This window comes from Phoenix dactylifera, chromosome 3 (assembly GCF_009389715.1).
Source record: "Phoenix dactylifera cultivar Barhee BC4 chromosome 3, palm_55x_up_171113_PBpolish2nd_filt_p, whole genome shotgun sequence".
NCBI classification, from domain to species: Eukaryota; Viridiplantae; Streptophyta; class Magnoliopsida; order Arecales; family Arecaceae; genus Phoenix; species Phoenix dactylifera.
The window spans coordinates 1,178,880-1,190,025 of NC_052394.1; the positions used below are offsets into that span (position 1 = coordinate 1,178,880).

The following is an 11,146-nucleotide window of genomic DNA, read 5'->3' on the forward strand; positions in this document are numbered from 1 at the left end:
GTGAGCTTCCATTATCATCTTTTTCTCTTTTCATCCAAGGCCTGAGAATAACTTACGTCTATTAGTCAATTGGTCCTAGGTAAAAGATGTCGTGTTAATGCTCCTCAAAAATATCTCAACTTTGAGCAAATATCGGTTCTCATGGATCTATTGTCAAAATAAGATGTTGATTATTCTAATGGAAGGGGTTCTATTATGGTGGTGATGCTCCTCTGGATTCTAGGCTGTAATTTTTGATTGGCAAGTATCTCGATCCACTTGATTATAGTATAGGTGGATCTCTATCTCTTTATGTTAAAAAGAGGTATTTGTTGTGTCTGGAATATGATTACCAAAATTAAATAATTCCTTTTTACTAATGTGGTAATTGATGATTTATTTTCAACATCCTCCTCTTTTTTGAGGTAATAATAGGTGTTCATTTTGTATGTGGTGGCTATAGTATAATTTTTTGGAGGTGGCAAATTGGACAAGTTGGTGGTATACAGGCCGTGTTGAAATTTTGTCAATCCAATCCTAACCTACTTATTAAGCATGGCAAAAATCCAAGACCAAACTCAAGATTTTTGTTAAACAAGCAACCAAATTTGACTTGCATAAACTATTTACTAAGTAGAACAAATTAAATTGAATAGTTTAAAGAAGTGTCGAACAATTAAAATGGATTAGATAGGTCTTATTTGACCTGATTCAACTATTAAATGGATAAAGATAACCTAAATGGTTCAAGACTCTAAGCCTAAACCTAACTCATTCGATGAATGGGTCAAGCTAGCTTGAGCCATTTTATGCCAAACATGAAACTCTTTAATTTGGATATGTTGCAAGTTGGGTCGTAATTTACCATCCTTGATAGACATATCTATGAAAAGAATATAGCAACCTACAACTAGAGAGTTTGAAGCACCAAATTCAGCTGTATTGGCCCTGTGAGGTCTTTAATTTCACACATTCTGAGCTGACCTTAGACAAAATGTAAAACATTCTTGGGAGTTCATGCAGAGTATACAGTAGCTCGTTCTGAAATAACATGTACAAGAATTTTCAATGACAATATAAGTCACCATAACCTTTTATAGTTAGAAGTTGGCAATTTATTTAGCATGCGGTGGAGTGACATGTTTGTTTGTAATCATCAAATCTCGGATCTTAGTGACATGCCACCCCTGAAAGCAACTTAGTTCAAAGAAGAGTAACTTAGTGATAAGTAACTGTTATCTTGCTGACCTAAATGAATTGAGTCTGGATCATTTAGGATGATCCAAACTCTAGAAACAATAGTCTAGTCTCCACCCATCAAAGCTTATGTACATGCCATCATCAAGCATCTAAACATATTAGAAAGAAACAATAGTCTATTCTCCACCCATCAAAGCTTATGTACATGCCATCATCAAGGATCTAAACATAATGAAAGAAGAATGCTGAGTCATGGTGGCATCAAAAGTCAGGGCCAATAATATCCACCAGAGCACAAGATACTTCCGTAGAAGGCAGCGTTTATCTCAATAAAATATGACATTGTATAAGAAGTATCCTTATCTCTTATCAAAGCCATTGCTTCTCAATTTCATTAACTTGCGATCACTGAAATAAATTTAAAAGATTCATGAACGTCAAACAAGCAAGAGCAACTCATATCTATTGGAAGACGGACAATACTGCTGACTGAGTTACCTCCATACCGCGCATCATTTAGAAAAATTTCTAAATAAGAGTTTCAAGTTCGTTTCTTTTTCTCTTTGTTATTTTTTTTTTTTTTGATCTTTTTCGGTATACTTATGCATTTTTGGTGTGAATTACCGTTGTATAAAAAATTAAAAAAAATCGAAAACACAGGGCTCACCAATTGCCGGCCCGGCCCATAAATCCGGCTCGGCTCAGTAAATACCGGCGTCCCGGACGCGTTTCGAGTTTCCCGCTGCCCGCTCCGCACCCAAAATCGGAGGCGGAACTCAAAATTTCTAAAGCTCCATCCCAATCCGCATTTCCCTCTAAAAACCCTGTGGCGGTTCCTTGTCCTGCTCCTAGGGTTTTAACATAAATACTTTCTCCGTCTCCACTCGAGCCCTCGGCAGGACGAAGCGAAATCCGAGGAGACAGAAGGTCGAGATCTCACCAAAAATCCGAACAGTTTTCCTTTTTGCTTGCTTGATTCGGTGATATCTGATGTTTTTTTCCCCCCGAAAGATTTCCAGCTTCCTTTTTCGAGAAATCCGTCGTCCCTCGATCTCGATCTTGATCGCTCGTTCGCTTTCTTTGTTTCTAGGGTTTTTCGTCTGTCTTATAGCTGCTGGCTGGTACTTTCGGTAAGAAGAAGACGACGGCGGGGAGGAAAGCAGATGGCTTCGTTGGATCTGACGAGGGGGGCGATAGCCGCGATCTCGGAAGGGGGGGCGGAGGGCATGAAGCCGGTGCTCCAGGTCTCGGACGTGAGGCTGGTGAACACGACCCAGAGCACGACGGAGAGGTACCGGATGATGCTGTCCGACGGGGTACACACGCAGCAGGCGATGCTGGCGACCCAGATGAACCCTATCGTCAAGAACGGCACCTTGCAGAAGGGCTCCTTCGTCCAGTTGAACGAGTTCATCTGTAACACTATCCAGGGCCGCAGGTCATTTCTCTTTCTCCTTGCTGCCTGGTTGGTTTAGGCTGATTTCACGAATATTCGATTTATAATGCTGCAAAGATTTATATACGTTATGAGAGAGTTAGTGATTAGAAAGTTTGAAGGTACGAAACTAGATCGGCATCGTAAAACCCTGCTGGCCTGTGTTTACTGCTGATGCGATTAGAAACTGTAAAATCTCACAATAGAAAAGAAGAGGCTAAATCTCGTCTCTTTAATGATTTTTCCCTTTTCTTTTCGGCTTAATTGACTCTCAGTACTTATCTCGAGGACGGTGCTGCGTTCCCAAAAAGGGTGGAAATATTTGGATGGTTCACGAATATAAGATGTACCGTCATAATTAGATGAAAGTACTAGAGTTTTGCTATTTATTTCTTATCACAGTCAATTGCCCTTTGTTTATTCTACTGTTTTGGCAGTTATGTTTCAATCAATGGGCATCTGATTTATTGTTTTATTGGCACCAACATTTTGCTTCTGATCTTGCTTTCAGTATGGAAAACAAAATCCTCCTCCTATGTAGAATTTTGCTTGCTGATACTCATATCAACTGAAAAAAATAATCTTTTAAGTTTTGCTTGATAATATGGAAGGGCGGAGTATGTGTTTTGTTGGCTTTAATCTTTGTTGTCTTCTGCAACTAGGATAATTATTGTCATCAACTTGGAAGTACTAGTCCCCAAGAGTGATATTATTGGGGTGCCAACACCCTTTGATAGCGGCGCTTCTGCTTCACAGAACCGAGCTCCTATGTCTGCTCAGTCAACTAGTATAAATCAACCAGGTATGGCTGCTGGAATTCCTCAACCTTATGGTGGTTCACGCTCTGGTGGTCTTCCTGCTGGACAAAATATGATGGGAGGAGCTTCTGTGAGTCCCAAACCAGATCCTGTTACAAATACATCATCTTACAGCAGTTCGTATGGTACTGGTCCGATATCAGGCAGGAACATGAGTAACTTGAATTCCCTACAACCAAAAGCTGAACAGGGTTCAGGGATCTATGCCAATTCACATCCAGAAAGTGGTAATCAAAACCAGAGGTTATCAAATCCAGGGATGACTGCAGGATATCAACCTTCTCTTGGTACTTATGGGCGACCGCCAGTTCAGCCTACATATCAACAGCCCCCTCCATTGTACACAAATAGAGGGCCCATTGCTAAAAATGAAGCTCCTGCTCGAATAATTCCAATTGCTGCTTTGAATCCCTATCAGGGTAGGTGGACTATCAAGGCTAGGGTAACAGCAAAAGGGGAGCTTAGACGCTACAACAATCCCAGAGGGGAGGGAAAAGTGTTCTCTTTTGATCTTCTTGATTGTGATGGTGGAGAAATACGAGTGACTTGTTTTAACTTGGTGGCCGATCAGTTCTATGACCAGATTGAGGTTGGGAGAGTGTACTTGATATCTAAAGGAAGCCTGAGGCCTGCACAGAAGAGTTTCAATCATCTCAACAATGATTATGAAATTTTTTTGGAGTCTACATCAACAATCCAGCCTTGTTTTGGGGAGGATAATTCCATCCCAAAGCAGCAATTTAATTTTCGACCAATAAGTGAAATTGAGGGCATGGAAAACAATTCCATGGTGGATGTAATCGGTATTGTGACATCTATTAGTCCTGCAGGTACAGTAATGAGAAAAAATGGTACTGAGACACAAAAAAGAACTCTTCAGTTGAAGGACATGTCTGGTCGTAGTGTTGAAATAACTCTATGGGGAAACTTTTGCAGCACAGAAGGGCAGCAGCTGCAGGGCATGTGTGACTCTGGTATATATCCTGTCTTAGCCATTAAAGCTGGTAGAGTTAGTGATTTTAGCGGCAAGTCAGTGGGAACGATTAGCACCAGCCAGCTATTCATAAACCCTGATTTTCCTGAGGTGCACAGATTGAAAGAGTGGTACAGCAACGAAGGAAAGAATGTGGCTTCCCTTTCAATATCCAGGGATACTTCAACTATGGGGAGGACTGACATTCGCAAGACTGTTTCACAAATTAAGGATGAGGGTTTAGGAAGAGCTGAGAAACCTGACTGGATTACTGTTAAGGCAACAGTTACATTTATAAAGGTTGATAATTTCTGCTACACAGCTTGTCCCTTGTTGGTGGGGGACAGACAATGCAATAAGAAGGTTAACAATAATGGCGATGGAACATGGCGCTGTGATCGGTGTGATCAGAGTTTTCCTGAATGTGATTACAGATATCTACTCCAGTTTCAGATCCAGGATCATACAGGTATGACGTGGGTTACGGCATTCCAGGAGTGTGGTGAGGAAATCATGGGTGTATCTGCCAAGGAGTTGTATTTGTTGAAGTATGAGGAACAAGATGATGTAAAATTTGCAGAAATCATACGAACAGTCCTCTTTAATCAATATTTATTCAAGTTGAAAGTTAAGGAGGAGACATTTAGCGATGAGCAGCGTGTGAAATCTACTGTTATCAAAGCTGAAAAAGTGAACCCCTCATCAGAGAGCAGGTATCTTCTGGGCTTGATTGAGAAGCTATCAGTGGAGGAGCCCAATGTTGTCTCAGGTGCGCATGGAAATTTTGCTTCCAGTTCTGGTATGTCCAATGCTGGGTTTGGTAGTATGGATTACAAGCCTAGTGTATATTCTGGAACCAACAATTTGGGCAATAGTAGTGGTGGCCATCTATATAGAATGGAACAGACTAACCAATTTGGACAGCCAGTGAATGAATATGGAGGTGTCATGAAACATAACATTGGAAATAGGGAAACACAAATTTTCTGCAATAACTGTGGCTCTTCTGGTCACAACTTTCAGAACTGCCCAAGGGGCATTAGTAGGCAAGGCCAGTCTGTTGGGGTTGGCTTTGACAATAGGCCCTTGAATGCTGCAATGGATGGTGGCATTGGTTCTAATGTATGTTTTAAATGCCAGCAACCTGGGCACTGGGCTAGAGATTGTCCCGGACTGACTGTTGCTTCCTCAGCATATGGAAGCAGTGGTGCATCTGGAAGATACACAAAGCAATATGTTGGTGGTTTTTGAGATCTGCACTTTGCCAGGCAATGCATGACCGCCATGGTAGATTTGGAAATCGTCAGTATACAGTGGAAATCTTTGACTTGTTTGAAATCTTTGACTTGTCTGGGTTCTGTGTATAGTGGGATAAAATCTTTTTTGCCCTTATGAGCACATGCTTGTTAAAAAATTTTGTGGAGGTTCAATTGCCAACTGAATACTGACTGCTCTGCTTGCAAATCTATTTCTTAAAAAAAATATGTTAAAGGTATGTTTTCCAGGATGTCGATTTTGCTTGTAATATATTTTCCCCCTATCATCTGTCGCTTATGGATCTACTTGATGCCGCACGACATCCAGTGTCATTATCAGAAGGTTTGATAAAACTGTCTTCATGCATATGCAATTCGTGAAAATGTTATTTTTTTCTTTATTTTTATTTTTTTTTAAATTGCATAATCTGTTGTTTTGTCATCTGGAGAGCAATGTGGTGGAAGAAATTCATGTGGAACTGTTGTCTGTGGGATGTCCATGGAGGGGATGCTTCTCAAGACAATCATTTGGAAAGTTGAGGTGGGATTTTAATGAGAGAGTGCTCTCTTTTTTTTTTTTTTTGGGGGGGGGGGGGGATGGTTTGGTGGTGGGAGCATGAAGTGGGTATTTAGTTAATGCCTCTTGGTTGGTTTATGATTTTTTTTCGGGGTTGTTAATGGAGACCAAGGATCATGTACATTAGCCCATGACTGCATTCAAATGAATTTGGCACTGAACTTTATCTGTTGCCATGCCATAGTTGCATGCTTTGCTTGTTTGCATGATGCGGAGTGCAGGGATTTGACAAGGAGACATTGCTGTGGATGCTGTGGCCAAATAGATATTCTGGAGGTAAGCATTTTGCATATTGTGACTGCAGTGAGAATTTGTGATTCAATACCTTAGTGCTATACTGCTATTGGCTCATGGCTTGTAATCACGTACTTTTTGCACTAACTGTTCTCCCTGGATGGTCTTAAGTTATTATATTATTGACGGTTGATGCTTAGGTGGATCAGCTCCTTGGTTAGGTCACATTGAATGATTTCGAAGGTCATATGTTGCTTCTAGGGCATGTCGACAGGACACTTTTTGTGGGTGATTTATACTGGTAGAGGCATCCAGAGGTAAAGATGGGGATGAGCTTTGCATGCTAAGGTGGCTTCTGTGCCCACTGATTACTGTATGTTGGAACGGTTTGGCAGTCTGTGATTTAATATTACATTCTGAAATGATTGATTGGTTTGCTAGGTGATGAACAACATATTCCATCGGGGTCCCTTCTAGAGGGACATTACCTAGGTTGAACTTGGATTCCTTCAGGCTTCCATATAAAGGCTGTGGTTGGTGTTAGATGGCACTGAAATGAAGTGTCATGCACTTTCCTTGTAACTTTATTTCAATGGCTTTCACTCTTCTGCTGCTTTTTTTTGGGTGCTGTGCTCGGTTACTCTTTTTAGTTTCTGGTTAATTCTGGTCCTTACTATCTTTGATCCTTTTGCAAAGGATTGGACATTATTCGTACGCATCTTAGCTCCACTAGGTATCAATGCATTCCGCAAGGAATTACTCTATGCATGTTAAAAGCATGGACAAATTCCTATGAATCCATGCATGAAGTTTACTTACATGTTGGGCCTTGATGCTGCTTTGGTGCCAACTGGAAAGTTTTTTACTCCAGCTGCACCGTGGCAAAGATTTTGCGCTTTTATGGCCTTTTTTTTTTAATATCTTTTGTTTGCTTAGGGAAGGCCTACATTTTTTGATCCGGCAGCTACTTGTTTTGCTTTCTGTTTGGTGGCATCCTTTTGAGGTAGCCCTCCACAGTGTCGAGCAAGGAAAAATGTGCGGCAGGTGGCTTATTTTTTTTGTCTGTTGTCACTTTAGACTAATCTTTTTAAAGTTTTTTTTTTTTGGAGGATTTGAAAAAATAGAAAAATACTTTTTATTTGGTTGAAGTTTTCAAAGAAGAGAGATGAAAAAATAGTATTTTTATAGAAATAAGATTTTTATATTTTATGGAAAAGAAAAATTTATGAGAGATATGAAAAAACTATTTTTTTATTAGTTAGAAATTGTATTTTTTTTCAAAATTATATTTAAATCATCAAAATTTATAGATAAAATTTTTATTTTTTATTAAGAATATAATAGATATTTTATACAACTTCTCAGAAAAGTAGATGCTCAATCAAACATAAATTACTCGGAGATGTGTTATTTTTTATGATCAATCAAACATGCTAAAGACATTTTTTCAGGCACCATATTTTCAAAAAAAAAAAAAAATCAGTGAGAAATTTTTTCTGGGAAACCTGAGTTCTAACTTTTCTTTTTAGATTTCTATCACTTCGGAGTGCCCAAAGCCATACTTTTTGTTGCAGGTAAAAAGATGATCTTATGCAATTTGTCATTATTTAAACGTGGTTTCATTTTTTCTCTTGATTAGGTCAAAGTTTGCAGGATGTGTAGGTGAAGAAGAACTTGCCCGTTGGTGTGTTTTAATGAAGCCTTTGGGGATTCTAAACAATGTCTGACGAGGAATGCATTTTCCTATATGAACGGGATTCTAGAGTCTAATTTTGGTCGGGTATTCTTGGATTCAAGTCTTGGTTGTTGCTTCCATTGGAGAATATGTTTAAAAGGGAAAAAATACTACCATACGTGTCTCAATGCTCTCTAGATAAATTATATCCATTTGAGTCTCCAAAAGCAAAAGCCGGACCTAAAGACACTGTTACATGTGTCTTGGACCTCACTTAGCAGTGGTAGTTACGGGGTCTCTATTTTCTCTCATGTTTTTTCTCTTTCTTTTTGCCATTTTCGCCGTTGGCGTTCGTTGCCAAGGCTTTTAGCCATTATCCTCTGACTGGTTGCTGCAGCCTCAGCCATCAGCAAGCAAGCTGCGACATAAAATCCATCGAGTCAAAAATGCCTCTATTTCACCTCTATCTTTTATTATTTTTTCTACTTTTTTTGGCCGGGCTCCTTCTTTATTGCCCTTTCTCTTCAAGCTTTCGTGTTCTCTTTAGTAGCCAAATTATTATATTTACCTATGCCTGGGAAAAAAAAAAAAGAAAGAGAAGGACAGGCCGACGCAATGATAAGATTGTTTCCACTGAGGCATCCTTTTCTATCCATGTCCAAAGAATGATGCACTAAGAGCGCCCAATGTTTTCTAGACCATCATCCACTGAGGCATCCTTTTTCTATCCATGTCCAAAGAATGATATACTACGGGCTTCGCGCAATGTTTTCTGGCGTAAGCTGACGGTTATGGTACAAACCTCTAAGCATTGTTGCTAATATATTACATGATGTTACTTATATTTTAATTTTATTTGATCTTTTTTTTTGAGAAAAATAGTTTTCAATAACTACTAATTATTGATAATTAAAACTAAAATTGTACAGAAACTGAAGTCATCGCCCAGTTTAATGTTATTGGATATTTTTTATGAGGATCTAGCTTATGCTAATTTAGAAAGCAATCAAGAAATTTCTCAAGCACCTCCATGGTCTTTTTTTGTTCCTTTTTATTTCTGCCACCAACTTGGCCTGGGTCAATTTGAGCGTCTTTTTTCCGCGAGAATATATGGACATTTAAAGCAGAATATATTCGGCCTCATCAGGTCGAACAAGCGTGCACTTGTTTCCTGGTAGGTAGATTTTAGTTGACGTCCGAGCAGGTGAGCCTTGGAGTTTTAATTGCTCAAGTATCTCATATTATGATGTTTGTTAGTGATTGGATCATGGCAGATGCCAACTTGGTTTCCCACATTCTAATTCTTCTATTCCGTTTTCTAATCAAAGCAAGGTCATTCCTATCCAATAAAAAAAGGAAATCCAAGCAAGTAAGTACATAATCTTTTCTTATGAGAAAATTATAGTTGGTCCCTCTCAACTTTCAGCTGTTTGCACAGAGACCTTATCTCCTTTAATGCTTCAATCAACCTCCTTAATCTCTAGTTTAAGTCTATGGTACTCTTCCCCTCCTCTTATGGCGCCGCTAATGGTGCTAAATTGGACAGCTCAATCGAAACCTGCAACAGATGGGGCTTCTTCTCTTTGGGACAACGGCTATATTAGAAAATTTTAAAAATGTTGAGGACTCCTGTGATGGTCATAATTTTATTTAAGGGAGATAGATGAATTGCAATGAAAATAAAGTTGAGGAATCTAATTGAAACATTTTAAGAGAGAGTTAGAGAAGATGTTTGCAACAATTGAGGGATCAAAATATGTTTTTTTTTTAAATAATCTAAAATTGGACTGGGCCATTCAGGTAGTGTATAAATTGCAAATGCCTTTGGTTGTTTAGGTGCCGCGGTTGGGAAGTTGTCCTTTGTTTTGTTGCAGTGAACTATGATGGTGTATATATATATATATATATATATATATATATATATATATATATATATATATATATATATATATATATATATATATATATATATATATATATATATATATATATATATATATATATAATAGGTGTTTGTTTAATCTTTTGCTGGAAAGTTTGTAATCTGTAAACTCTGTCATGCTTTGTTCTATTAGGCGCTCGCTCCTCTTTCAACACACACACACACACACACATAAAAAAAAAAGAAAAAAAAGGCAAATAGGAAAACTCATCTAAGTCTCATGGATGCCACTTGAGAGCCAAACTTAGCCCTTTATCAGGTGAACGAGGCCAACTGCAAAGTGGGCAACTGGAAAACAGTGTCTTAAGATGCTCCTCCTGCACTCAAGCGAATTCCTTGTGCACATGTCTGCTGATACACGCAATAATTTTTTTTTTTTTCCATCCATTCTATTAGGCTTTGTTTGGAGCTTTTAGTTTAATAACTTTACGTTATTTGAAATATTTGAATATTAAAAGATTTTAAGATAATATGTGTTGGTGGTTCGTGAATGGAGAGATTTGGAGATCCGAATGTTTAAAGAAAGCTGATTTCGAGAATTTTAACTCACAATTAAATTATTTAATTTGTGATTTTGTAATTTCAAAAATTTATCGCAATCGAGCATTTCGTATTACAAAATCATAGCTCGTAATAACAAAAATAAAATATTATCATTTTCAAGACTCGAATACACTTTCGATCTATGCTATAGCTTGAAATAATACACTGAAAATATTACACAAAGAATTATCTCCTGGTGCGTATTAAGTGCATATGCAAGGTTTTTTGAGCTCACTAATATTGGCTTAGATAAAAAACGTACATACTTCCTCGATTTCTAGATATTATATATAAGTTTAATGTTTAGAAGAAAAATAAATCATATGGGCGAAATGAGCTCCAGAGTTTTAGTTGTCACATTTGCTTTATACAATTGTATAATAATTTAAATAGTTATAGTCGATTACTTACTGTCGTGTTAGGTGAAAATACCCATCATTCCATGTTTCTATAATTAATCTCATAAGTCTCAGCAAACAAAAAGAAATCCCATCCTAGTTGGTGTTGATAAAGA

General features: G+C 38.2%; 1 protein-coding gene across 1 annotated transcript; it reads left to right on the plus strand.

Moving 5' to 3' along the window:
• Positions 1-1,964: 1,964 nt before the first annotated feature.
• On the plus strand, positions 1,965-6,062 carry LOC103703496 (replication protein A 70 kDa DNA-binding subunit A-like). The gene is made up of 3 exons (XM_008786364.3): positions 1,965-2,106; positions 2,270-2,617; positions 3,277-6,062. Exons 2-3 carry the CDS (start codon positions 2,343-2,345, stop codon positions 5,654-5,656), a joined length of 2,655 nt encoding a protein of 884 aa, XP_008784586.2. The 5' UTR covers positions 1,965-2,106; positions 2,270-2,342; the 3' UTR covers positions 5,657-6,062.
• Positions 6,063-11,146: the final 5,084 nt, after the last annotated feature.

Bases quoted from the DNA above. Each gene is read 5' to 3' on its own strand.
- LOC103703496 (XM_008786364.3), top strand. From the start codon at position 2,343: ATGGCTTCGTTGGATCTGACGAGGGGGGCGATAGCCGCGATCTCGGAA. The intron at 2,618-3,276 runs GTCATTTCTCTT...TTCTGCAACTAG, and splicing joins AACACTATCCAGGGCCGCAG to GATAATTATTGTCATCAACT.